The 24,596-nt window shown below is 33.0% G+C and overlaps 3 protein-coding genes across 9 annotated transcripts; 1 reads left to right on the top strand and 2 right to left on the bottom strand.

The window, feature by feature from the left end:
* Positions 1-2,245: 2,245 nt before the first annotated feature.
* LOC113847098 (GPN-loop GTPase QQT2) lies at positions 2,246-5,544 on the bottom strand. 2 transcript variants are annotated; one of them, XR_003501757.1, is made up of 7 exons: positions 5,373-5,544; positions 4,943-5,072; positions 4,611-4,837; positions 4,092-4,382; positions 3,166-3,371; positions 2,682-3,042; positions 2,247-2,496 (listed from the first exon to the last, which is right to left on the bottom strand). XR_003501757.1 is itself a non-coding variant. In XM_027475967.1 (6 exons), exons 1-6 carry the CDS (start codon positions 5,433-5,435, stop codon positions 2,748-2,750), a joined length of 1,212 nt encoding a protein of 403 aa, XP_027331768.1. In that variant the 5' UTR covers positions 5,436-5,544; the 3' UTR covers positions 2,246-2,747. The 2 variants fall into 2 exon arrangements, 1 of the variants encoding a protein (XP_027331768.1); XM_027475967.1 differs by having other exon boundaries at positions 2,246-3,042.
* A 4,956-nt stretch (positions 5,545-10,500) lies between these two features.
* LOC113848250 (flowering time control protein FCA) lies at positions 10,501-23,683 on the top strand. Of its 6 annotated transcripts, XR_003501809.1 has the most exons (21): positions 10,560-11,115; positions 11,733-11,803; positions 11,917-11,995; positions 14,087-14,169; positions 14,243-14,294; positions 14,871-14,938; positions 15,146-15,212; positions 15,502-15,581; positions 15,662-15,726; positions 16,340-16,396; positions 16,510-16,675; positions 18,038-18,115; positions 18,424-18,987; positions 19,369-19,578; positions 19,654-19,854; positions 19,946-19,978; positions 20,144-20,209; positions 20,293-20,338; positions 20,653-20,745; positions 23,043-23,304; positions 23,395-23,683. XR_003501809.1 is itself a non-coding variant. In XM_027477688.1 (19 exons), exons 1-18 carry the CDS (start codon positions 10,899-10,901, stop codon positions 20,329-20,331), a joined length of 2,196 nt encoding a protein of 731 aa, XP_027333489.1. In that variant the 5' UTR covers positions 10,501-10,898; the 3' UTR covers positions 20,332-20,338; positions 20,653-21,150. The 6 variants fall into 6 exon arrangements, 4 of the variants coding, with proteins under 4 accessions (XP_027333489.1, XP_027333491.1, XP_027333490.1 ...); XM_027477688.1 differs by lacking the exons at positions 23,043-23,304; positions 23,395-23,683 and having other exon boundaries at positions 10,501-11,115; positions 20,653-21,150; XM_027477690.1 differs by lacking the exons at positions 23,043-23,304; positions 23,395-23,683 and having other exon boundaries at positions 10,521-11,115; positions 18,436-18,987; positions 20,653-21,040.
* Positions 21,393-23,298, bottom strand: LOC113874698 (peroxidase 40). The gene is made up of 4 exons (XM_027512912.1): positions 23,059-23,298; positions 22,771-22,962; positions 21,911-22,076; positions 21,393-21,802 (listed from the first exon to the last, which is right to left on the bottom strand). Exons 1-4 carry the CDS (start codon positions 23,296-23,298, stop codon positions 21,393-21,395), a joined length of 1,008 nt encoding a protein of 335 aa, XP_027368713.1.
* Positions 23,684-24,596: the final 913 nt, after the last annotated feature.

The raw sequence follows: 24,596 nt of genomic DNA, 5'->3' as shown, positions 1-24,596 counted from the left end.
CAAAAAAGATTCTCGAATTACTTGGCAATACATTTCAGCTAAAAACTCGTTTAACTTTAAGATATATCCATTATCAATCTTAATAAAAAAAATCAATCCTTTGATCTTTTGAATTTTAAATAAAAGTTTTAGATATAAAAAAGAAAAGAAAGTAACATGATTAAAAAGTTAAATTCCAAAATTAATATTATTAAATTAAAAAGTAACAATTAAAAAAATTACTCTTACAATACTCTTAAATTTGAAAGTAGATTAAATACTTTATCTAAATTATATTGATATATTAAAAAATATTTATATATTTTTTAAATACATTACTAACTTTATCATTAAAATAAATAGTTATAATTATTTTCTATATACAAAAACATAAAATATTTTCTTATTTTTTAAAATACCGTAAAATTTACCTTTAAAAAATATCGGCGTAACTAATTGAAACAAAAGATTTTAATTTTAAATTTTGAGCATAAAAATTTATTAAAATCAATAAATAAATTTTATCCATTTTAAACATTATTTTTATAAATTCAAATTATACCTTCTAATCCAGTTTACTAAAATCTGTTACTTGCGTTGTATCAATACAAATGGATCGGATTTTGTAAGTTATAATTTAAAATGTATCGTTTTGATTGTACTATTTTGCAAAATATTAATGCAAATAACTATGAACGAAATTTAATTCCATGACTAAATAATTAATGCAGATGTTTAAAATCTAGGGCCAAATAATGTTAATGCAACACACGTGACCTATTACACCACAACTACATATTAATTATAATATTCTTAGTCTTTTAATTATTATAAATACTCACAGCATAAAGTTTAATCAATCCGACCGAGAATTTACTAATTAAACTAATAATTTAACTACTTAATACCCCGACTAAATCAATTATCATGCCAATAATTATTAGCACTTACCTCAACTCTGTTAGAGTGTTCAAAATTTGTGGGTTTTCATTTAGAAGTAAAGATGGCACGTGTTGACCGCAGATCATTACTGAGTTTTATCTTGATTCGTGATCTACAAAATAATTAATCAATTATACATTATCACTTTATAAATCTTCCAAAGCTTTCATGTGGGGGCCATAAAAGAGTTTCAAGATTGCCTCAATTATTGTTTGAATAATTCATGCACAGTATTTGTCACTGTTTTTAAATTCCTCCGTTATTATAATGAAAAGTTGTGTGATTAGTATACGGCGTTATCATTATTTTTTCGATAATTACAACTCTATTTTAACTATTTTAAATTAATATAATTATTATAAAAATTATTCTATTATAAATAAATAAATATAATAAATATTTTTAAAGAATTATTATTATTAATTATCAAAATTTAAAACTAAACATTTTTGTTTCGAGTCCATTAAAGCATTATCGTTTTGTTTCTGTACATATCCAGGCAGAAGCAGAACAGTGAATCGGCCACGCCAGCTACATTTGAGGCTTTTGGATATACATTGGTATAAAGCCAAATGTAAAGCGGTCGATAATTTAATGATTTTTTTTTTGGGCGAGTTAAATTTAGAAGTTTGCAAAATAAATAAATAAAAAAATCTATCAATCGAACAACTTAATCAATTGGTAAATGATTTGTAGTCTTAAAAGGAAATTTTTATCCCTTATAATAATTTCATTCGACTCAAATGATACCGTCTTTAAAAAAAGATAATTGTAGTTTAAATAAAAATAAATAAATATCTCTTATAGATTAACCACTTATCCCATCAAAACACTTGTATACATTAGCAAAAAAAATGCATTTGTATACAAAAATTTTGCTTTATATTTTTTTCTTAGGTAGATATGATTGTAATATTTTTTTCATTAATACAGTCAACTATGTCTATCCCATGACTCTTATTCCATCGCTAAGACTCGGTCAACCTTAATAATTCTTAATTAAGTAAAAAAAAAATTATACCCTTATCTAATTAACAAATTAATGAGATAAATAGAACTTCGAATTTTGGAGATCAATTAAAGTTCTAAAATTTTAACCAATTATTTAATAAACAAACTTATTAGACCTTCATGTTTTTCTTTATTAATTATCTTGCACGATTAATAATAATAATAATAATAATAATAACAATAATAATAATTATTATTATTATTATTACTACTACTACATGATCATTGACTAATAGTGAAATTATAATGAATTATTAACGTAACAAAATAATTCATGTAAAGATAAAAGCATAAAATAGAAAAGATATATATAAGTGAAATCAAATGACTCATTTATAAATGATATATACGATTATCATAATTCATGACAGATGGAGAACCCACATAAAGATTTGAAATACAGAATAACTAGTACAGATACAATAATCTGGCCCAATTTCATTATATGGAGTTATCTAAAAAACTATTCCCAATTATATATTTCTAAAAAGTTCATACACGCGTATGGATGTGGCAAAGCCTCTCAGAACCATTTATCGCACGAGACAAAATTACTTGAGATCTCTGGCAAAGCAAATATTCAAGTCATTAATAGTTATTATCAGTCCAAAAACAAGTTGCAGCAAAACCAAGTAATCTGGGCAATTAGTGCAAAAATATAAACGAACAGAACCTAGAGCGATTGGTGCTGACAGCATATGTGAAATAAACTGGTTGATTAATTAGGTGTCAAGGTTGTATACATGTACCAAATGAAAGTCAAGGTCCTATACAAAGATCCAACTCTGATGCAGTCCAACTTGCGAGAAATCACATCATAAGCCGAACCTATCAACCTCCTCATCTTCATCCTGATCTATAGCATCTTCCTCTTCGGTATATATCCCCAAATCATCATCATCATCATCCATTTCCTCATCCTCTTCAACTTCATCTTCCTCATCCATCATGCTTTTACTTTTACTTGTTTCTTCGTCCTTCAAACCAGTGCTCAAGACTACAGTTTCTCCACCAGATTTCTCCATGTCCCTCCTCAGTTTATCCATGTTCTCCCTCCTGCGGTTTTCTTCTAAGCGTTGCTTCTCTTCACGTCTTTTGTCAAGATCAGCCCTAAACATTGAATAATACAATGAAGTTAATTGCTTAGTCATTTTGAATATCCCGCTATTCTAAATCAATAGTAACATAATACTGAAGCTAACAAATAAAAAATCTGTCGAGCTCAGACAATACTTGTAGTTTTCCATGTATTCCTCTGCACTGGATTCAACAGCCTTAAAGAAGGCTTCAATTCCTGCACCAGAAACTGCTGACACTCCAACTGATTTTAAATTGTTGTAGAATTCATCTAGCACAAGAGAAAGGCTCTGAGTTAAAGTTGACGTGTACGAGTGATCTGAACTAACTGCTGCTTGGAATACTTCAAAGTCCTCCATCCACTAGATACACAATAAATTTAACAAAAAGAATAAATAGAAAAATGGTGCAAGCTATGGAAATATGACAGACCATATACATTCAGCAGACAGGGAAAATAGTGGAGAAAAATAAAACCATCAATGAACAGAAATCAGGCTACAAATAGAGTATCCCTAAGGCTCATTATATTTCTGTGCGCTGAAGCAACGAGATTCAGCTTAAATATGCAAAGGAAGAAGCCCATAATGGCAAAAGGTTAAATCTTTCGATACAAGAAAATTTCCAAAATGAAAGGGAAAATTAATAATAATCTCCATTAATATTTCTGTCCATTTCACTCAAATCTCTCAATTTATAATACGTATTGGCCTTAATTTCAATTTCTTCAATTGAAAGCAAATGGTAAGCATCACTAAAAATAAGCCCTTTTGGTTAGTGTTTACTGTTTAGGGATGCTAGTGAAGTCATTGACATTCAATAGAAAAGAGATACCAATAAACATGCCAAAGTGATAAAACCTTCAAAAGAGAACAATCATATCCAACTCTTTATAGGACAATGATTCCATGGACTTGAATGTCATCTTTTCTGGTCTTGAGAGATCTTCTAATGTGAAGTCAATTCTCATCATAGATACAGTCCACATGTCATTATTTTTCACTCTTAAAGTAGCTAATCAAACCAACACATCATTTGTAATAAAAGTAAACACATTAAAATTCACCAGAAATAAACAATACCTCCAAGGCAAACTGATGTTGTGCTACATCAACCTTGTTGAATGCCAAGATAAGAGGCAACCTTGTCTTATAGAGGATACTACAAGCATAAAGCATGTTGCTCATGAAAGTGGTGGGATTTTCCGAACGAGGTGTATCAACTACATAGGTGACTACAGTGGGAAATGTGGATGCAAAAGCTTCTGTAATGATAGCACCAGAAGCAGACCAGGTGAATATCTCAATCTGACCAGGGGTATCCACAAGAACGTAGTCAAGTTGATCTGCTCGTCTCTCAATAACAGAAATTACCTGAAAACAAGGTGCGAAAATGAGCCGCTGATCACATACACAACACGATCCCAACCAAAAACATAAAATATAATATCAAAAACATAAGATCAAACCAGGTCAAGGAAAGCTCCTCAGTCCTCACCACAAAAATAAAAAATATAGTGGGGATCATACATTGCCATCATTAGTAAGAGTAAGACATGTCACAGATCACAATAGTTTCCGAGTTAAATAAGCAAACCTTACCTCATCAAACTTGGTAGCAAACAAGTTCAACGAAGTCAAGATTCCGCCATTAGGGCCAAGGTTGAATTGCTTCATGACTTCTTTGTACTTAACAGTGTCTCTTATATCAATGTTAGCGGCATATGGGAGTGTCAAGACAGCGGGGTCGAGATTCATCACGTAGCCCCTAATGTTTGACAAATGCGTATGGCAAACCAACCTATGAAGGAGTGTTGTTTTCCCGCTCCCTAAACACTCAAACGAGGCTTATTCTGAGTCTTTATTCGTCAAGCAAAGAATCAAAATGAAAAATCCAAGTTCCTAAGTCCAATTTCCAACACTTAGCAAATTACCTGCCATTCCTACAACTATAATGATAACCGGTTTTCTTCTGAAGTTAGGCGATCCATTCCCAGACGACGATCCTTCAATATGCAGTTTGTTCATATTCTCTGCCAGCTCCTCCTTTTCTTTGTCTTTTGCCTTCAGAACCAAACCAAAGAATAAGCATAGAAGATTCAAAACTTCAAACTAAATTCACACAATCGAAAGAAAAACACTGCTAGGGTTAATCCTTTATAGAATAACAACAATTTAACCATCCCGTGAGCCTACTACAGCATAGTCGTGTGAAGTCAACAACACGACCTAACTGTGAACTTCCCGTTAAGCCGTTGATTTGGTTTTCTCTTTCACTTTATCTCGTTCATTAAATCGAACAGAACAACAAAAAAAAAAGAGAGAGAGTAGAAAGAGAGAAGCGTGTTTGGAGAGGGTACTTACTTGAGCACCGGAATCCATTTGCATAGGCCCCGCCACATTCTTGGAACCGCTATCCGAATCCATTTCCGATAGAAGAAGCTTTTTCTGCGACGGTTGTGTGGGAAAAGTGTGAGCTCAACTACGGTGAGAACAGAGAGAGGCTTTGTATTGTTGAAGCAGCAATTGCCAATTACCTAAGCGAGGGTTTTGTGTGCGTTGTTATAGCGAACGGTGCCGTTCAAGGTGGGAAAAATAAATCACAATCCATGTCGAATCGGGTCGAGTCTAGCCATACGGTTTTACCCGACGATGAGTTTGGTCGGATTCGTGACCCCCATAATGTGAACGGCTTTGCGTTTTGACCTTGGGCGCTAACATTAAAATATATTTGGTGAATATTAAGATATAAATTGAAAGTGAAAATTTAAGACTTTTTCTTTTTTTTAACTCCAAGGGTTTATTTGGTAGTATAAAATCTTATTATATCTTTAAACATTGAGACACTTTGTGTTATTTTACTTGAAAAAACATCAATAAGCATCTTTAAGATTATCACTAAATAACATTTTGTTACGTTGTCGAAATAATATGACTTTTACATCACTGTCATAAGTTGAAAAAATTAATAACTAGGAATGGTCTTGAAGTAGGATGAGCGTGAGTGATATTTTTCCGTGTCTATCGTTTTATCAATAAATATTTGTAAATACTAAAAAACTGAAATTTCTAAAAAATATATAATATAATATAACATCATATTATATGATTTGATTAACTGTATATATCATTTGTTTTCAATTTAATCTTTAGAGTTAAAAAATTAATAGTTAAATCCGTATACATGTTTATTATTTTTAATTTAATTTTTATCATAAATTGTCTTCTAACGTTGTATTGGATTACATGACTCGTATATATATATAAAGACTTGTATATATTACTGGTGTGTAGAAAGATTAAATAGGACTTAATTCTTGTTTAAATGACATATTTTTTTTAAGCAAATAAGGTAGAAAGATAAATATATTTTAATTATTAAATTAAGTCAATTAATGTTTGCTTGAGTAAAAATAGACCACAAATGAAAATTTTAATTAAATGAAGAACAAATTGAAATTAACTAAAACACGTATAAATTTGATTGCAGATTTTTTACATAATGTTAAATTAAAAATGGAAGATATACGTGGAGATTAAATCATATTTTTATCTCTTTTAATAGTTATCACATAAATAAAATTAAATATAAATTTTATAAGCAAGACGTTTAAAAATAAATGTATATACACATCGGCTTAGACTAATTTTTTCAATTGCGAACTTAATATAAACGTGAGTCAAGTTTATAAATAGGTTAAATTTAAACTAAAATATTATATATATAATTTTATATTGATAATGTATTAAATTTAAACTAAAAATTGACAATATAAAATGTCTTCTTTTATCAATCTATAACTATTGTTTGGGTTTCTTTCTATCAGAGATTGGGTTGGTTTATGGTTGATCCTTAGAGAATGGGATGATTGTTAATTTCTGAAAAGATTTTTTACTTTTAAATTACCGAAATCTGTCTCAATATGCTATTCAGTTTTTTGTTGGAGAAGTTTTGAATGAACCTGTAGCTTCTTTTGTTTTTCAAGGTAGATAGAATTGGGATAAAATTCACCAGGTCCTTCCTCCTGCTATCATGTTTTCAATCAAATCAGTCTATTCTCTTATTGTTGGTCAATACTTAAGTGGACAAACTAGTAATCATATTTTTAAACTTGTTTGGGATTGGGAGGGTCTCCCAAAAATTAATATTTTTCTTTGAAAAGTTGCTCATGGTAAGCTTTTGACTAATGAAAAAAGATATAGTCGCAAAATGTCTTCTTCTCCTTTGTATACTAGGTGTTATGAAACTCCCGAGACAGCTGTTCATATTCTCAGAGATTGTAATTGTGCCTCTCAAATATGGAACAAATTTATTCTTCCTGATCAATGGTCTTATTTTTTTAGTCTTGGTTTTGATAACTGGCTGAAGTTTAATTTATCCAGTAGCCAGTTTACCTTATTTTCATCATGGAGTAAATTGTTTTGTATAATCAATTGGAATCTTTGGTGTAATAGAAACTGTGATTTTTCAAAATTCTCCCTTATCCTATGATGCTTTGTTAAACAAAATAATTAATGCTTTTGACTATATGGTTCTTTGTGACAAGGGCAACCAAAAATCATATTGGTGATGGTTTGGAACCTAGAAGTCTTGTTAAGTGGATTCCTCCTCTAAGGGACTAATTCAAATTGAACCCTGATGGAGCTTTTCTTTTTTCTAGTGGTAGTTCTAGCTGCGGGGGTTTGCTGTGTGACCATAAGGGAACCTTTCTGGCTGAGTTTTATAAGGTGCTCCCTCTTTGTTCTCCTATTGCTGCAGAATTTTGAGAAATTTATTGGGGTCTTGAGAGTGTTGTTTCTTGGAATATCAATGTAATATGTGTTGAATGTTATTCTAAAGATGCTATTTTCTTAGTAACTAATGTTTAAAGTAGTGATCATTCGTTATTTTTTATCATTGATAAAATTAGGAACATTTTTAGGAGATTTAAGTTTGTTAGGCTAAACCATATTTTAAGAGAAGTCAACCATTATGCTGATTGGTTGGCTAAACATGAGTCTGGATGATATATCTTGTTTTACTAGGCTCTCTCTTTCCTTGATTCCCTTCTAATACTGGATTCTTTAAGAGTTTCTTGACTTAAAGTGTTTACTTAGACTTTTGTGTTTTTTTGAACTTTTTGTCCTGTTTAGTATAAAAAAAAATATTACTGTTAAATATTATAAATATAGCTAATATTCAAAGTATTATTTGAGTTTAATGAAATAAATTATCCCATCCTCTTTAAATTCCACTAGATCATCATTGTTAAAAAATTATAATAAAAAATATACAACTCGATTACAATAATTTATATTACCACTATATTAATTCACTTCAGAATAAAACTATACATGCCATTGCCCAAAAAATAAAAGAAAAGAGCTTTAAACAATAACAGTGGTGGTGCTTTCACCCTTGTCCTGCAGTACAAACATATATACGGTCATGCTTAAGAAAAAATACGTGCCTATATAGCTCACGAGATGCAGAGCCGTGAAAATATACGAAAACCCAAAAATTAATCATCCCAAGTTCTTGACAATAAAAATTAAGTCGAATTTGGATGGTTTGGCTGAAGCAAAATGTTAACAATTGATACAGCAATAGCACATAGATTTTGCACGTATCGGTTAGTATCCCTCAAAGCAAAAGTAGTGGGATTTCTTCAACTTGTTATTGCACGATTGAGCTTGGATACCCGCAGCATAAGCCTTCTGTTTTACAACCTTATAATCACCTTTATCCATAGCATTTAGAGCCTCTTGTAAATCTATTTTTACTATAATCTTGTATGAAGCAATGCAACCTTCTAATGACTTTTTTTGCTCAAGGTCCTTGGTTTGCACATAAACCTTTTGCATGCTTTTTAGTGTAACAGATGCATTGGCATTGACAATTTCAAGGGTTAAGCGAGCAAATCCAGCAACATCTGCTTTTGATCTATGATGAATTGCTGATCGTAAAGTCATAACGCAAAGGTGATAATGAGGTGATTGACGACATATTTGCTCCAATAGACTAGTGTGTGAGAGGGTGGATTGAATTGATGGGGTGAAAAAAGCTAACCAAGTGGCCAGTTGAAAAATAATTATAGTTGAAAAACTTGAAATCATCATGTTCCTCAGATTTGCCTCAAGAACACCGAAGAAGACAATCCAATCGAATCAATCAATGATTATGCAATGTTCGATAATGGGCTTTATCATGGGAATGACACCATCGGTTTAAATTTCGTATCATTTTTAGGAAACATCTTGAAGCTTTCCTTTCTATTCTTTATTCGGGTGAGAGTGTGGTTCAAAATAATTATAGATAGTTTCATGTACGTATTATGGTCCCAAAAAATAAAATGAAAATGCAATTTTATTTTCATGGACTTTCTGTTTTGAGTCAATAAAAGGCTGTGTATACAATTAATTTTCTCTCTAAAAACATGCAATGCAGTTTTTTTTATTATTATTAACAACATGTATATATTTTTTTCAAATGAATTCCCGTGTAAGAAGAAAAAAGAACGAATATTCAATGTAAGGAGAAAAAATTAATAAATAAAAGTAAAGATAAAGGCACAGAAGAACCTCAATAAATTTCGACACTTAAATCACACTGTAACCAAGTGCCAAATCCAATTTTATTTACATTCTGAGCAAGTTACGAGCAAAATTGATCTGTATATAAATGATTTTCTTAAATAATATAATTCAAAGCAAGTTATGTACTATAATTTATTATAAATAAAATTTATTTTAATGATTGCCATGGAAAATTAGCAGCAATACTTGATACTTAATCCTCTTAACGTACGGTAATTAGACCGTTTGTAATTTATAGATACCTAATAAGTTTTTCAGATACTATACAAATATTTTTAACTTCAAATAAATGTTAAAATCTATAAATAAAAATATAAGAAAAATATTATTGTTAAATAACGCATTATATTTTTTTTATAAAAATAAAGAAATTACGTAAGTTTTATCTTGATATTTATTACATTAGGATGGACGGGCTTAATTGTTACATTTTATCGTATTTAGATGGTAGCTCAACTCACTTAATGCTGATCGTATCATAATCTGTTTAAAAACGAAGGGTGGTGGAACAATATAAGAATATGAAAAATTCCATCAGTAATGCAATATAAAGTTTTAAATGTTTTTTAAGTAATTTTTACGATTCTTTAAAAAATATACATTATATATTTTTATATGTAAAATAATTATTAATTTTATATTAAATATATATAATAGATAGTAATAATAAATAATTTATTTTAAAAATATAAATATTTTTTAATTTTTAAAATATTAAATAAATTACAATCATAAAATTTAAAAAATATATAATATCTTTTTAAGTTTAATAATATCATTATAAATACATTTTTTAAATAAAGAATATAGTTTCCAATAGGAATTTAAAAAGAAAAAATTAAGGATGGGGAAAATGGTGAAACGACATGTGATTGACAAATGACAATAAAAGGGCCAAAGATAAGAAGAGGTGGGTGGGCTGGCCCAGTAGTAAATATGGCTCCTCTTTCTCTCACACAAACACAAAATCAAACACGGGTCAAGTCGTCTCGTCCTTCCTTTCTTCGTCTTCGTCTCATTCGTTATTTATTAATTAATAATTATTAATTAAGAATTTATGATTGTTTGTATGTCTAGCAATTAGCATAGCATCGTAGCCAGAAAGTGCGTCATTCCACCGGAGCAAAGCAAAACATCACAACACTCACTAGCACTCCCCACTCAGTGTTTCAAGGTTAGGGTTTCACAGTGTTAGCAAAACTGGATAGGCACAGAGGAGAACGCTATGGCAGCAACAACAACAACAATGAGTTTCACAACAACAATAACTATCGTCAGCCCAATAGGGGTCACTCTCGCTTCTCGGATTCTCCCATGAACTACCACAACAATCGCCGGAGCCCCGCCGCCTTCCGCTCCGGCGCCGCCCCTCACAACCGTGCCTTCGATAGTCCTCCGCGTCGTTCTCCTCCCAGGGTTGGAGGCTTTCGCGCAGAGGGCCCTGGGGAATTCGGATTCGACGGTCACCAGCCACTGCCACTGTCTGGTCAGAAACGAGGGTTTCCTTTCTCCGGACGCGGTGGTTCGCCCGGTGAGTTATTGTTCTTGTGTTTACCTGGTTTGTTTGGTTTGCTATGTTGTTGTTAGTGAATCGCGAATGATGAATATAGGGTTTTCCTCTTTTCATTTGAAACGCACTTCAATTGCTGCTGCTGATGTTTTGTGCTATTTGTGACTTGTTGGAATGACTATTGCTTTTAGGGTTGCTTGAGCATGGACATTTTTAATTCGGGGTTTGCTTTCAATTTTTGCATTGGAGGCTTTGGCGTTGCCATGGGGATTTTGTTGAGCATATAACTTTTTTGTGCGTAGGAATAAGGGTTTAGGAGTGCTAATTTATTAGGTTAACATTCAGGTATTTTACAATGCTGGTCCTGGCATTTGCTTCTGTAGGAAGTGTTTATTTTTGTAGGTGGGGAGATAGAGCAGCATTGTTTGTTGGTTATGTTACTTTATAATTTTCTTCAAAGGGAGCCGGAGAATATGTCGTGATTGACTTGTGTTAGTCTAAAGTTGCAACTAGTGGGTGGGATAAGGCTTGGTGATGGTTGTATGTTTCGTCTTGCAATCTTTGGTTTTTTCAGTTTCTGTTGTGGTTTCACTTATAGCAACTGTAAAATAGAAATGAATAACATTTTCCCCTTTCAGATCGTTTTGATGGTGGAAATTTTGCCAAACTTTTTGTTGGATCTGTTCCTCGAACCGCCACTGAAGAAGATGTAAGTTCAATTGTCTAATGATTTATATTTATTCCATAACGTGAAAGGATATGAACTGTAGTGTAATCTGGCATTTAGTGACTGAGTATATTGTTACAATTGTTTGATGCCAGATTCGCCCTTTGTTTGAGGAGCATGGAAATGTGATTGAGGTTGCCCTCATCAAAGATAGAAAGACAGGACAGCATCAAGGTATTTCTGATTCTTATATTCTGAGATTATTTTGATTCATATACATTTTATTTCAGGTCCTTAGAGAGGCTGATGGTAGAGAAAATAAGCTCATCATCATCTCAGTTTCTTTTTGCAACAAGTTCAGACTTGTTGGTTGCGTACACCCTTTTTTCCCCGTCTTGTCGTGCCTGAAGGAGCTACAACATGTAAACCTGTATGCTGCACTTTGTATAGCAGATGGGATCTTGGAAGACCAAAAAGATCCTGCTCTTGCAATTGTAGCTGCAGCAGTGGGGGCATTACCCAACAGTTGATTGTAGTCGGAGTGTTGGTTGCCATAGCTGTAGATTTTTTATGTCAAAAATTTTGAAGTCTATTATTGTACAAAGGGAACAGAAGAAAAACTTGGATTGTTACATTTTGATGGTGTTAATCATAATGTATTTCAAGAGGTTTAATGTTTCTCATGTTTTGGTGAAATAAGTGTTTGTTGAATGAATGGCTTGGAATGACATATACTGGTTTCGATTTGATGAAATGGTATGGGTCTAAAGTTGAGTTAAAAAACATGGATGATGATTGATAGTAGTAGCGATGTTTGTTGGAATTCATACTTCATTAGATACCTTATGAATGGCAGACCTGTTGGTGACACAATTGATGGCTGATCATTTGTGATTCCTTATGTAAAATCTAGGCAAGTCATTTTAGTGCTATTGCCATGCTTATTTAATGGATTTGATGTTCCTATACAATTTGGTTTTGTAATGGTGCTTGTTGAAAAGAGTGATTTTACTTCTGTGATGTGATCATAGATAGGTCTGTGGTTACGTATAATGGTGCAGCCCTCTCAAATATATTTTAGAAGCCATGTTCTTTTGAAATTGTAAATGCAGTGGTTTGGGAAAGCAACAGTGATGGTCATATTTATAATTTAATGTGAAGTTGAGGCATTGGATAGGTATTTCCATGTTTTACTGGATCTACTGCCAACTGCTCCATCTTACTTTTAGTGGCTATCCAAAAGCTCATCATGGAAAAATGGATTCTCCATGACTGAAATATTGTGTAGTGTTGTGCTTCTACCCTTTTTATGCACATGGGGTGAGTATATCTGTTGCAGTTTTGTGGATGTATACAACATGGCGGCTTTAGTCAAGCCTCTACCCACTTGTAGTTTTACCATGAGTAACTATTGTTAATTGTCAGTTTTTCTCTTCTTTGTGGAAGTAGAAACCCACAGAGGAAATGATGTCAAACTCTGCTAGGGGACGTGAAATGTGGGGTTTATTCGCTTAAAGACAGCAGTTATTGATTATGTTCTAGTTATTTATTGATAATTGCAACTGTGGCTGTAGTAACTTGTTAGCTACCCCATTGTATCATAAACCAGTGTGGTACTGGTCATTGACATAGAAATTCAAGCAGCTTTTGGTTTCATGCCATTCTTTGTTTGTGTGGATGAATTGCACACGACAGAATTCTTCATAATACAATAAGATCCTACCTCTCGTGGTGTGAATCATCTGAATAGAATGTGTATGCAACTTATATGTGGAACCAAAGTTTTAGTTCCTGAAATTCTAATGCATTAAATCAATTTGGTCTACTACTGGCAGCTGTGTTTAGAAATGTTTGTGAGAAACATAGAATCAAGTATGCTCTAATAAGATTATTGTGGAACTATATGCAATCTCTTGATATTTGGATTTTTGGGCCATCCAACTTTGATGCTTTATGAACAACAACCAGGTGTTCCAATATAATCTGGTTGCTTTTTTGTCCCTTTATGTATTTTTTTAGCTTCTTGCTGCTCCCAAATAGTTGTTACAATGCACACAAGAAGAATCAATCTCATTTGTTTGATGAATGATGAATAGAGACTATGAGAGGCATTACTTTTTACAGTTACTGTGTCACCCATTGTATGGGTTTGTAATGTTAAAGTATTTTTAAACAAGAAAAGTCTTGACATAGAATACATTCTGACAATTGAGTTTTTTGCTCTGTCCTTTCTCTGCCTGTGGATCTAGTTTTATTGATATCTATCTATGGGAGGGGGGGGGTGTTATTTTAATGGAACTGCCATAAAACATCTTTGTTATGCAGGTTGTTGTTTTATAAAATATGCTACCTCAGAAGAAGCTGATCAGGCAATTAGAGCATTGCACAATCAACATACTCTTCCTGGAGTGAGTTGTTGTGCTTCTGAATTCTAAATAAGAAAAAATGATTAGTAATTTTCTGACACGTGTTATTATTTAGGGTGTTGGTCCAGTCCAAGTGCGGTATGCTGATGGTGAACGGGAACGCCTTGGTAACTACTTGTATTTACTGACTCTGATAGGCTAAAATATTTATCAGAGTTGTAATTCTTCCCTCTTTAGAAATTAAAATGTATTGGGAATTATCTGTTAATCTTGTGCGTGTAGGAACCTAATAAAATTAGATGAAATGTTTGAAACATCTTTTTCACATGTGTAAGCTTGTGTCTTAGTTTATCATTTAAAGTTTAGGTGAAGTTTATCATTTAAAGTTTAGGTGCACTATACTTGTCCCTTTTATTAAATTTATTCATATGCTCTAAACCTCCTGTCTATGGTAGTAGTCAACTTATTATTTTTCCAAAATATATTTAAAGCTGATAGTAAAGTTTACATTTCAGTTAGAACAGCTAATTCGTTGATGAGAAAAAAAAAGAGAGCTTACAATACCATTTCCATCTGAACATGCTCTGAAGCTGGTTTTTTTTTTTTTTTTTTGAAAATTGGGTTGTTCTAGGTTAAAAATTTGTGCCTGGATGTGCTTTTGTATTTAGGAGTGCATGATTGTTGTTAGTCATCTGACTATCTGAACTGACTTTCATGTTTGTGAAAATTAATTTATATGATAGGTGCAGTTGAGTACAAATTATTTGTGGGCTCCCTGAACAAACAGGCGACAGTAAAAGAAGTTGAGGAAGTATGTTGCTTGCTGCAATCAGACTTTACACTAGAGACTGTTATTTTCTGTGGGACAAAAAAAGTTTTATGTTGTCTTGCAAAAGGGAAACTTTGCCATGGGAACTGATGTCTGTGATACCTCTAAATATTGAATTTCTCTGCAGTATTATGTTATGCTTGCGATTATTATTAACTCGGAACTAATTGATGGTGTCTCTTGCATCAGATTTTCTCAAACTATGGGCGGGTTGAAGATGTTTATCTTATGCGTGATGACAAGAAGCAAAGCCGTGGTATGTTTCCTACCTTTATGAGATATAAGCTGCAAACTGGGTTGGGGTGGGTGGAACCTCAGGGGTGAGAGGCTGGTTTCTGTGGTTCTCCGGTTTCAGTTGTTCTTGAGGAAATTATGAATTGGTTGGTACACTGAAAGCTATTGTTTTTACCTGTTTCCTTCAATGTTTGGAGGCATCATAATTTTTCATTCTAGTCTTTCTTTCTTTCTTTTATGTATGTGTGCTTGTGTTTGATGGCAAATTGGCAATACTGAATGGATAATATTTTGCCTTATTTTGGTTGAAGGATGTGGTTTTGTTAAATACTCGCATAGAGACATGGCACTGGCAGCTATTAATGCGCTTAATGGAATCTATACAATGAGAGTAAGAAAGACATTTTTTCTTCTTTCAATAATTATCCTTATAAAAGCTTTCTAGTTATTACCTTGTATTTTGCTGCATAGGGTTGTGAGCAACCACTAATTGTCCGGTTTGCTGATCCTAAGAGACCTCGTCAAGGAGATTCCAGGTTTGCCCTTGTTAATTGATAAACCTGAAGCATAAAAGTCCATTGTAATGTTAATTAATTAAATAAAGCATGGAGCTACGAACTGTTTAAAGAAATTGACTTGTGACCACTGATATGAATATGGAACCAACCCTGGGCAAGAAGTATTTTTCAGTTGGCAATTTGAATTTGAACAATAGCTCTCTTATATTAGCTTTCTTTGGTCTGGTTAGCTCACGTTTTAAGATGGCACGTTTCTAATGGAGGAGAGATCAAAAACAAATTTAGTATTGGTTGTAAACGTTGTCAAAAGGGCATTTTTCCTTGATCCTGATCTTTTATACCTTCAACAAGTTGTTTATTCTTTGCTTTAATCTATATATTTTTTGTTCCTTTGGGGTGAAAGGAAGGAATTTCTTTCATTTTGAACTTAAATTGCATAAAGAACTTCTACCTATTAATATTCTTGACATATGTACACAATGAAAATCAGCTGCTGTGTGGTCACAAAAATACACAATTTGCTGATACCAAACTGTTCTGACAATTTACCTTTTTTGTCATGTTATGATTCAAATGAATGTTATGCATCTATCAACAACTAATTTTTGAAATTATGTTTGGCTTTTATTAGGGGTCTTGCATTTGGAGGTCCAGGATTTGGTCCTAGATTTGATGCACCTGGCACAAGGTATGTTCCCATCTTCATTTCTTCCTTCTACCTTTTGAATGGTTCCTCTATTCAATTTTTGTCATGGTACTAGGACTTATTACAATGGTTTCTTCTGTAATTCCTTTTTGCAGACTTCCATCCAATATTACTGATCCTATCGGTGATCGTATGCCTCCCCATAATACTTGGCGTCCAATGCATCCCCCGAATATGGGACCATCTTCTAATGCTGGTCTTCATGGAATGGGACCACCATTGCTTCCAAGATCTGGTGACATGGCTTTGCCTATAAATGCAGTAAGTATAAATTTGATTTACGCTAAATCAATGTGAAATGCCTCCCCTGCCCCCCCTTTTCATTTTAATGTGTTTCTGAATTTTCATTCACTGTGGTACTACTGATTTCCTTACTGCTAATTGTTAGCACTCAGTAGACTACCATGAAGTTTGGCCAAGTAGGGATGAACATCATTATTTTTGGTTGTTAACTAATTTAATAGAATGAGTGATAAAAAACAATAAATTTGAATTTGTGTAGACATTGATGTAATCCTGCACACGCACATTATTCATTGAAGTCCTTCAATTTAAATCTTTCTGTGGCCATCTTCTTGATTTTTTGCAATATTCTTGGCAGTTAAGTCATTTCCTGTCTTTTTAAAATACTAAAACTGCACTGTCTTATTGCCTTTTTTCTTTTTTGGTAATAATTGGAATCAATTGAGTTAAAAAGTCCACTGGTTCAAAGGATGGGAGCCTCACACGTTAGGCAGCCCTTTTTTTATTTAATAGAATTGACTCAGTTATCAGCTGCTTCAAGACACTCTTCTTCATGACAAAGGGAAGGGGTCAATTTTTTTTGTAATTTACCAGAAATGATTCTTCGGTACTTTTTCCTTTTTGTGAAGGTACCGGTTGATCTTAGCAATTAGTGTTTGACCTACATCAGTGTAAAGTACACCAATTCATACACAGTCAATAATTTTTAAATTTTATATAAAATGTGATTTGTATCATTGGGATAAGTTGATCTCTCTCCTGTCCCCTTAGTTCCCTCTCTCTCTCTCTCTCTCTCTCTATATATATATATATATATATATATATATATATATAAGGCATTTTAAGTGAGAGGTGTTAATAATGGCCATTGGCAAGAGAGAGAAGAAAGTAGATAGTGGGGTAGCAACATCAAATCTAAACTCTTTATTTTGATCCAATGGTCATTATTAATGCCTCTCACCTCTCATAATAATAAACTCCTCCCATTTAAAATACTCCCTATATATATATTAGATTCCACTAAACTCCTCCCATTTAAAATACTCCCTATATATATATATATATATATATATTAGATTCCACTAAATTGGGGATGGGACCTATTAAATAGGGATGAGAACAGCATCCATTAATGGGAGTCACTTGTACGTAACTGAATAATAGTGTGTTGGAAAGGAAAGAGTGTGTTGTTAGCATTAATCTTATAAGATATTTGAATTTGAATTAAATCAAACCCATGAAAAGTTATTGCTCCCTAATTGCTGGTTATATGCAATTGTTTTATGTGGTAATATTCCTCCTTAGTTTTAATTAATTTATTTTTCAAGTATTTTGCCGTCCATGACATCCATTGATTATACTGTGCTTAAACAACTATAGGGTGGTCCTATGACTGGCTTGGGAGGCCCCCTTGATGGCCGTTTTCAAATTCACTCTCTGTCATCAATGCCACAGCAGGTATATATTGACTATTGATATTCTCAGCATAAAATTGAACTTAATTAATAATATGAGAAATGCTAGCAATGTACTCTTTCAAACACATTAGTATTAGTTGAAAATTATTGGGAATTACAAAATCATGTAGGTCTCTACCCCTACTTAATCCTCCTTATGATTGGATGATTCCCAATAAATTTCAGCCAATAGTTGGCATTTTTTTAAAAAAAGGGTTATAGGATATGTAGTTAGCATTCCTCATTAATAATTAAGCTTCACTGCCTTTCTGTTAACTTCAAACATATTACTAAATTTATGACTTTCAGAATTTCAACCAGCCTATGCCACAAATTCCACCAGTCAATCAACAAAGATCACCATTGCAGAAACCTATTCAATCATCTCAGGAATTGCCACCTTCGCACCAGTTGTATCCTCAAGCACCGATGCCCTATCCACAAACGTCAACACTTTCATCTCTTAGGCAGCATGGTCAGCCACAACTTCCCCTCTCTGCTGGTCCTCTTACTTCTCAGCCAGTACATGGAATAAGTGGGCAATTTCCAACTTCTCAGCCCCAAACTCAGCAGAGTACTTTCTCTGCTGCAATTCCTCAGACCCCTCTTGATACCAACATGCAATCAAGTACTGCATTGACTACTCCAAATCAACAGCAAGTTCCTCCCTCTGTGCAGCAGCAGCCACTTCAACCTCTTCAGCAGTCCCCTTCTCAATTAGCTCAGATGTTGTCACAACAAACACAGACTTTACAGGCAAGTTTTCATTCATCTCAGCAGGCATTCTCCCAGCTTCAACAACAGTTACAGATGATGCAACCTTCTAGTCAAGCATTAGCACTGCAGCAAAATGCAGAAGCTACTAAAAAGCAGGTATTTTTAGTTAAAAGTTTTGCCTCAAATTAGCTGTTTCCATTCTATCAGTCATTCAACATCTTGTCTATTGTGAGGTTACGATTGAACATTGGTATTCTTGCTTAATTTGCTTTGATCAGACTGATCTCTAAAGCATGGTTCAAATAAGTTATACAACAAGAAATTTTCTTGATATTTTCAAATTTTCCATGAGTTGTATTCTTTGAATTGAATTTTTGATTTGACAATACTTAGGTTTTCTCGTGTCTACTCGAACTGGTTGTAGACATTTAAGCTGTTTAATTTTCTAGTGGTGCTAGCTAGGATGTAGAATGTATTATTTTTCATCAGTGGATGCTTTCATAATAATGATTATGTGCTAAATTTTTATTCTTGTAGTCTCAATGGGCTAGAACTGTGGCTCAGGCAGCAGTCAGCACTCATGCAGCTGTACCTGCTGCAGATGTGCCTTCATCCACACCTGCCAGTGCTACTAGTACCTTACCAGCAATAAGTCAGAACATGGTTCTTGCTAAATGTAATTGGACAGAGCATATATCTCCTGAGGGCTTCAAGTACTACTATAACAGTGTCACTGGTGAAAGTCGGGTAAGAATTATTTTAGTTGCCATTATTCAGTATTTTTATTTTATTTGTAGAACTAATGTTTGGTGGAACCTGTAGTGGGAGAAACCTGAGGAGTTGACATTATATGAACAGCAAAAGCAACAGCAAAGGTCTTCAGTGCAGCAATCTCAAACTCAGTCACAACCTTCATTACTACCTGCCCAGCAAGTTGCACAAATCCAACAGGTTCAGCCTCAAAGTCATCTACAAGGGCAGGTTCTCCATCATCAACAAATACAGCAGCCTTTGTCTTCTTCAGTAAGCATCTCTTTTGCATATGGACATCCTTCCTTTTGGCATCAAGATTATTTTATGTTACTGACTTTCCTTTTTACTGTTTTAATTCCAGGCATATGGAGTTGCAGGTCATCAAAGTGCTCAGGTAAATGCTAAATCCTTGTCAAAACTTGCTTAACAACTGTAAAAGTGCTGTATGATGTGCCTCATGGTCATGGTTTATACATGTAGCCCCTGTTGCTCTTTGAATTGTCAATGTTAAGTGGCTCATTTTTGTTTGTGTACATCTGAAAGTTGTTTGGCTTTTCAGGAAATTGGTTATAAACAGTTACATGCATCGGTTATTTCTGCTGGTGATCCTGGACGGTATTCTCAGGTAGTTATTAAGTTACACTTCACACCTTTCATTTATTTTATTATTCTCCTTCGGTCTAATATTATTTCCTAAATCCATTTCAGGGTATTCATTCTACACAAGAGTTGATTTGGAAAAATTAAACTGCAGGTTCCAGTTTAAACTCACTCGAATATTCCCTCCCTGAATACTCTGCGCACAAACTACACAAGTTGTATTTTTTTGTTGTCATCTTGCTTTTTTTTTCTGTCTTCTGTAACGGGATAAAAGATATTGGTTCAGAGTAATGCATATGAATTGTTTTGTACTTTGAATCTAGATAGTATATCACATGTTATCATTACTTTGGGTTTGTTGTGGATGTTTGAAAGAGATGAACTTGTCAGACTATGTGTTTCTACTTTCCTCCATTTACTATTTTTATAATTTCACTGCTAACATATGGTATCCTTTTTCACCTCCAGGAGTTTAAACTTTGATGGGTTGAGCCTGAGGTGACACAGATGTTGCAGCTTTTAAATGGCTGAGGAACAGAATCTGTTGTCTAATGCTTAAAGGTAGGGGACCACCACCTTCATTTTGATCCTAGGTGACATGTAACACTTTATTTGCATTCACGAGTTATTATGGTCCTCATTGTTGAGGTTTGACTATCACTTGCTCGCTCAGCACTAAGGATGTCGGATTCAATATACATGGCAAGGAAATGACGTACCCAGATCGTCCTGTAACATAAACTTTGTTTTTAATATAAATTTTTAAGTAAACCATTAATATTAGAGATAAAACTTGTTAGGTGCTTGTGTTGTTAGGTTTCCTAATAGAAACATAACGGTTATTATATTTTATACTTCAACATTGAGGACTTGGAGGAGGATTGGCAATAAATAACGACCTATGTTTTTATTGAAATAAAAAAAAAAAAAAAAAAAAGGCATCTAAAGAACTTGCCGGTTTTGTTCTAATTTTAGTATTTAGTACGACCTGCTGAAAATCTGTGACAGCGGTGATAATGCCTTTTGCGTACTAGTGGCCCTTATCGGTGCTAACAAGAATTTAACTAAAGTTCGATTCAAGTAATAACTAATACTTTTCCCCTAGTGCAACATAATTCTTCATAATAATTCACTAGCATTTAACTAATGCTTTTACGTAGGATAATAACAACCTGAGAATTATAATTATTTATACTTAAAATAAAAGGTTAAAATTTGTTAATAGTTCGGCAGTCCCTACGAATCTGGCCTTTACTTTGTGTAAGTGATCCCAAGCTTCCCATTTTCAACATTGAATACTTGAAGTCCTCAAAGAAAGCGAATGGGTTGTCTACATAGGTTTCAACAATCTGTCGTGTCTGATCATTCCCATTAACGAGAGTCTGATCTGATGGGAGCAATCCCTCCCCGGAAAGAAGATTAACGAAGTATTGATTATCAAACGTAGCTGGCGTAGCCAGGTCAAGGTGTGCAACTGTGTTGCTATTGTCTTGTCCTGAGCATAACTGTTGCAATGAAGTGATGAAATCAATATTAGCATTAGGACTATCTGAGTCGCTACTTCTCTGTAAACGAGAGCTAAATGTTTTGCAGCGTGCTTTTCCTATTGTGTGAGCACCTGAAAATAAGGGGAAAAGGGTAAAAAAATTGCAATTATAATATTGTTTCCAACTCATGGGAAAGATCTCTATTAGCATGTCAATAACAAATTGTAAAGATGATTAACCTGAGAGAGCGACCATATCTTTAAGTGTAAGGCCTACACTCTGGAACTTAGCGACGAGAACATCCACAGTGGAGTTTGGGCCTGGGATGTTATTATTTGCTCCTTCCTTACTAGCAGTCATACCATCTTTCCTTCCCATTTTCACCTCCCAAATTGGACCTCCGGACTGTTCATTATGCTTCATCATAGTCAGAATAATTGGAAATAATACATATATAAGGAGTCAATTTACACTATACAAACTATAAATGAACGGTCCTTATTATGTCAGTAATTATATATTTGAAAAATATTATTTAAATTTTCTTTTGATCTTAATTATTTAAATAAGATCTAATGATATATATTCATTATCCTCATTTCTTACTATAATCAAGTATTTTTATTTGAGTATATATAAGAAATTACTCAGTGAGAATATTATTATTGTTAGAACAATGAATTTATTAAAATCTTTTCAAATGGTCAAGATTAAATGAATAACACAATATTTTTAAGTGATCACTACTAATTAATTTTTAGTATTGAGCATAAATATATAGTTATATGATCTAGATTTATATTAAAATAGAAATTATTTTCACTAGATATATTTCTTCTACACATATAGCGAAAATAGTTTTCATTCTTCTAAGTATGTAATAATTATAAATTTAGACTGTATAATCATATACATGAATGTTGAATATTAAATGTTAGTTGTTACAAAATTACTTAAAAAAACATCGTTTTTATTTATCACAATAATTAAATGTTCTAATTTGAGTAATTTCACACATGTATATATGTCTAGAGATGGGGAAAGAGAGATTGGGTAGGAGAGGAATGAGGGTCTGGACAAGAAGGCAGCAGTGACAGACCAGAAGAACTGAATCTCGGGCAGCAGCTGCCAGTATGTCAGCACAAGAGACAGTCTGTGGACAGACTAATTCTAGTTCTGATTTTATTTTGTCGATTACTTCAAATCCTCTGAGTGAATTCAAGTTTGGACCTGCACTTTTCTCACCTACAAACTCCTCTGTGTCATCTAGCAATACTGAAGCATCACAACCCTGAAAATGGCCACCAAAAATATAATACAAATCATGAGATTTTCACAACAAATTAAATAAGATATAATTAATATGTGCAGGCAACTAATGTCTTGCATTGACAAAGCAGTCATGAAAATGTAGCCTAAGCAGTGAAGCTGCCATTCTCGAGTCTTCAGACACTGCTTGCTCCACCCAAGAGAAGATTATGGCCTCAGCTTCAGGGCAAGTGTATTGGTATATGCCTGTCCCTAATGGGCACCCACTATCATCTCCATAGGCTTCATTCAAGGTATTTGCAGATGTTGGAGTGAGCTTGAGTACAACTAGACACAATAATACCAATTGCATGGCCATATTTAGGTATAGTAACTATTCCTTGTGATAGTATCTTGTGAATAATATGGAATGTTTATTGAATTGGAATGCTGAACGCTTCTCTTCTATATATAGGAACTTAGTGGTAGGACGCAGTCAAGGATAAGAAGTGGTTAGCAAGTGTGATCACCTAATGCCATGTGCCTTTGCATTCCGTTTAGATTCTTTCCTCTGCTACAGGTATCAAGTGAAGTGGCAGTAAAGTTCAGTTACTATTATATGACCCAGTCCTCATTCAAGATTAAAAGTTTCAGTTCACCGTGTCTCTGTTATTTAAACTAAATTACTGATCTCTCTACTTTGATAGTTGTTAATTTTCGACAATGTCAATTGAGAAATATCCTTAATTCATAAAAAAGAAAAGGCATTCAAAGTAGCTTCAGTACATTTTTCTCTCTTTCATTTTTTGTTTTTGAAGTTTGTGGCTGAAATGAAAATATCACTATTGTATGATGATGCTATTGGCAGCAAGACAATTCGATCATTAGCTCCAAATCCACTTGGATTAAGGGAGAACATAGAGGAAAAGATCTCTCCTTATGTCTTGCCGTGTTTTATGGCCAGAAATTCTATAGAAAGAAACAAAGTTACGTTGGAAAGTTAAATCAAGTACACCAGGCATATAACACATGATGCTGATTCATTAATCTTGGAATAATGATGGTCGTACACTCAAAAAGAAGAGAATGAAAGAGAAAAAAAAGAAAAAAAAAGTAATAAATTATGTGAAAAGAGAGAAAGAAAGATATAAGCCTTGGTTGGTTAACGGATAAGTTTTTTAAGAAAAAAATTAATATTAAAAATAAGTAAAACTTTTCTTATAAGTTAAAAATAATTTATTTTTTTTAAATTTTAAAAAAGAAAATAAAAATAAAATTTAAAAATATAAATTAATTTTAACTTATAAAACATAATAGAAAGAATTTTATTCATTTTTTAAATTATTTTAAGCTCACTCAATAAATATAATTATTATTAATTTTGAATTACGAACACCTTTTAATGAAAAAGAGCTAAGTTACACTCATTTTACACTTGTACATGTAATTGCAAGTAATAGTATATGATAAAAAAAAGAAAGAGAGAAGATTTAATAGGACATGTGATAATAAAAATAAGAAAAAAAATAAAAAAGATAAAATAACTGTAAATAAAGTGGTAAAAATCATCATTCTTAATGTTGTATTGAAATTTGTCACCAAAAAATTATTATATTGAAGAAGAGTTTGATGAATTTCTTATTATATTCTATTTCAATGACCCACACAGCTCATTTT

This window comes from Abrus precatorius, unplaced genomic scaffold (genome assembly GCF_003935025.1).
Source record: "Abrus precatorius isolate BTA unplaced genomic scaffold, Abrus_2018 Scaffold8, whole genome shotgun sequence".
Taxonomy (NCBI): Eukaryota; Viridiplantae; Streptophyta; class Magnoliopsida; order Fabales; family Fabaceae; genus Abrus; species Abrus precatorius.
This window is presented reverse-complemented; position numbering and strand designations above follow the sequence as displayed.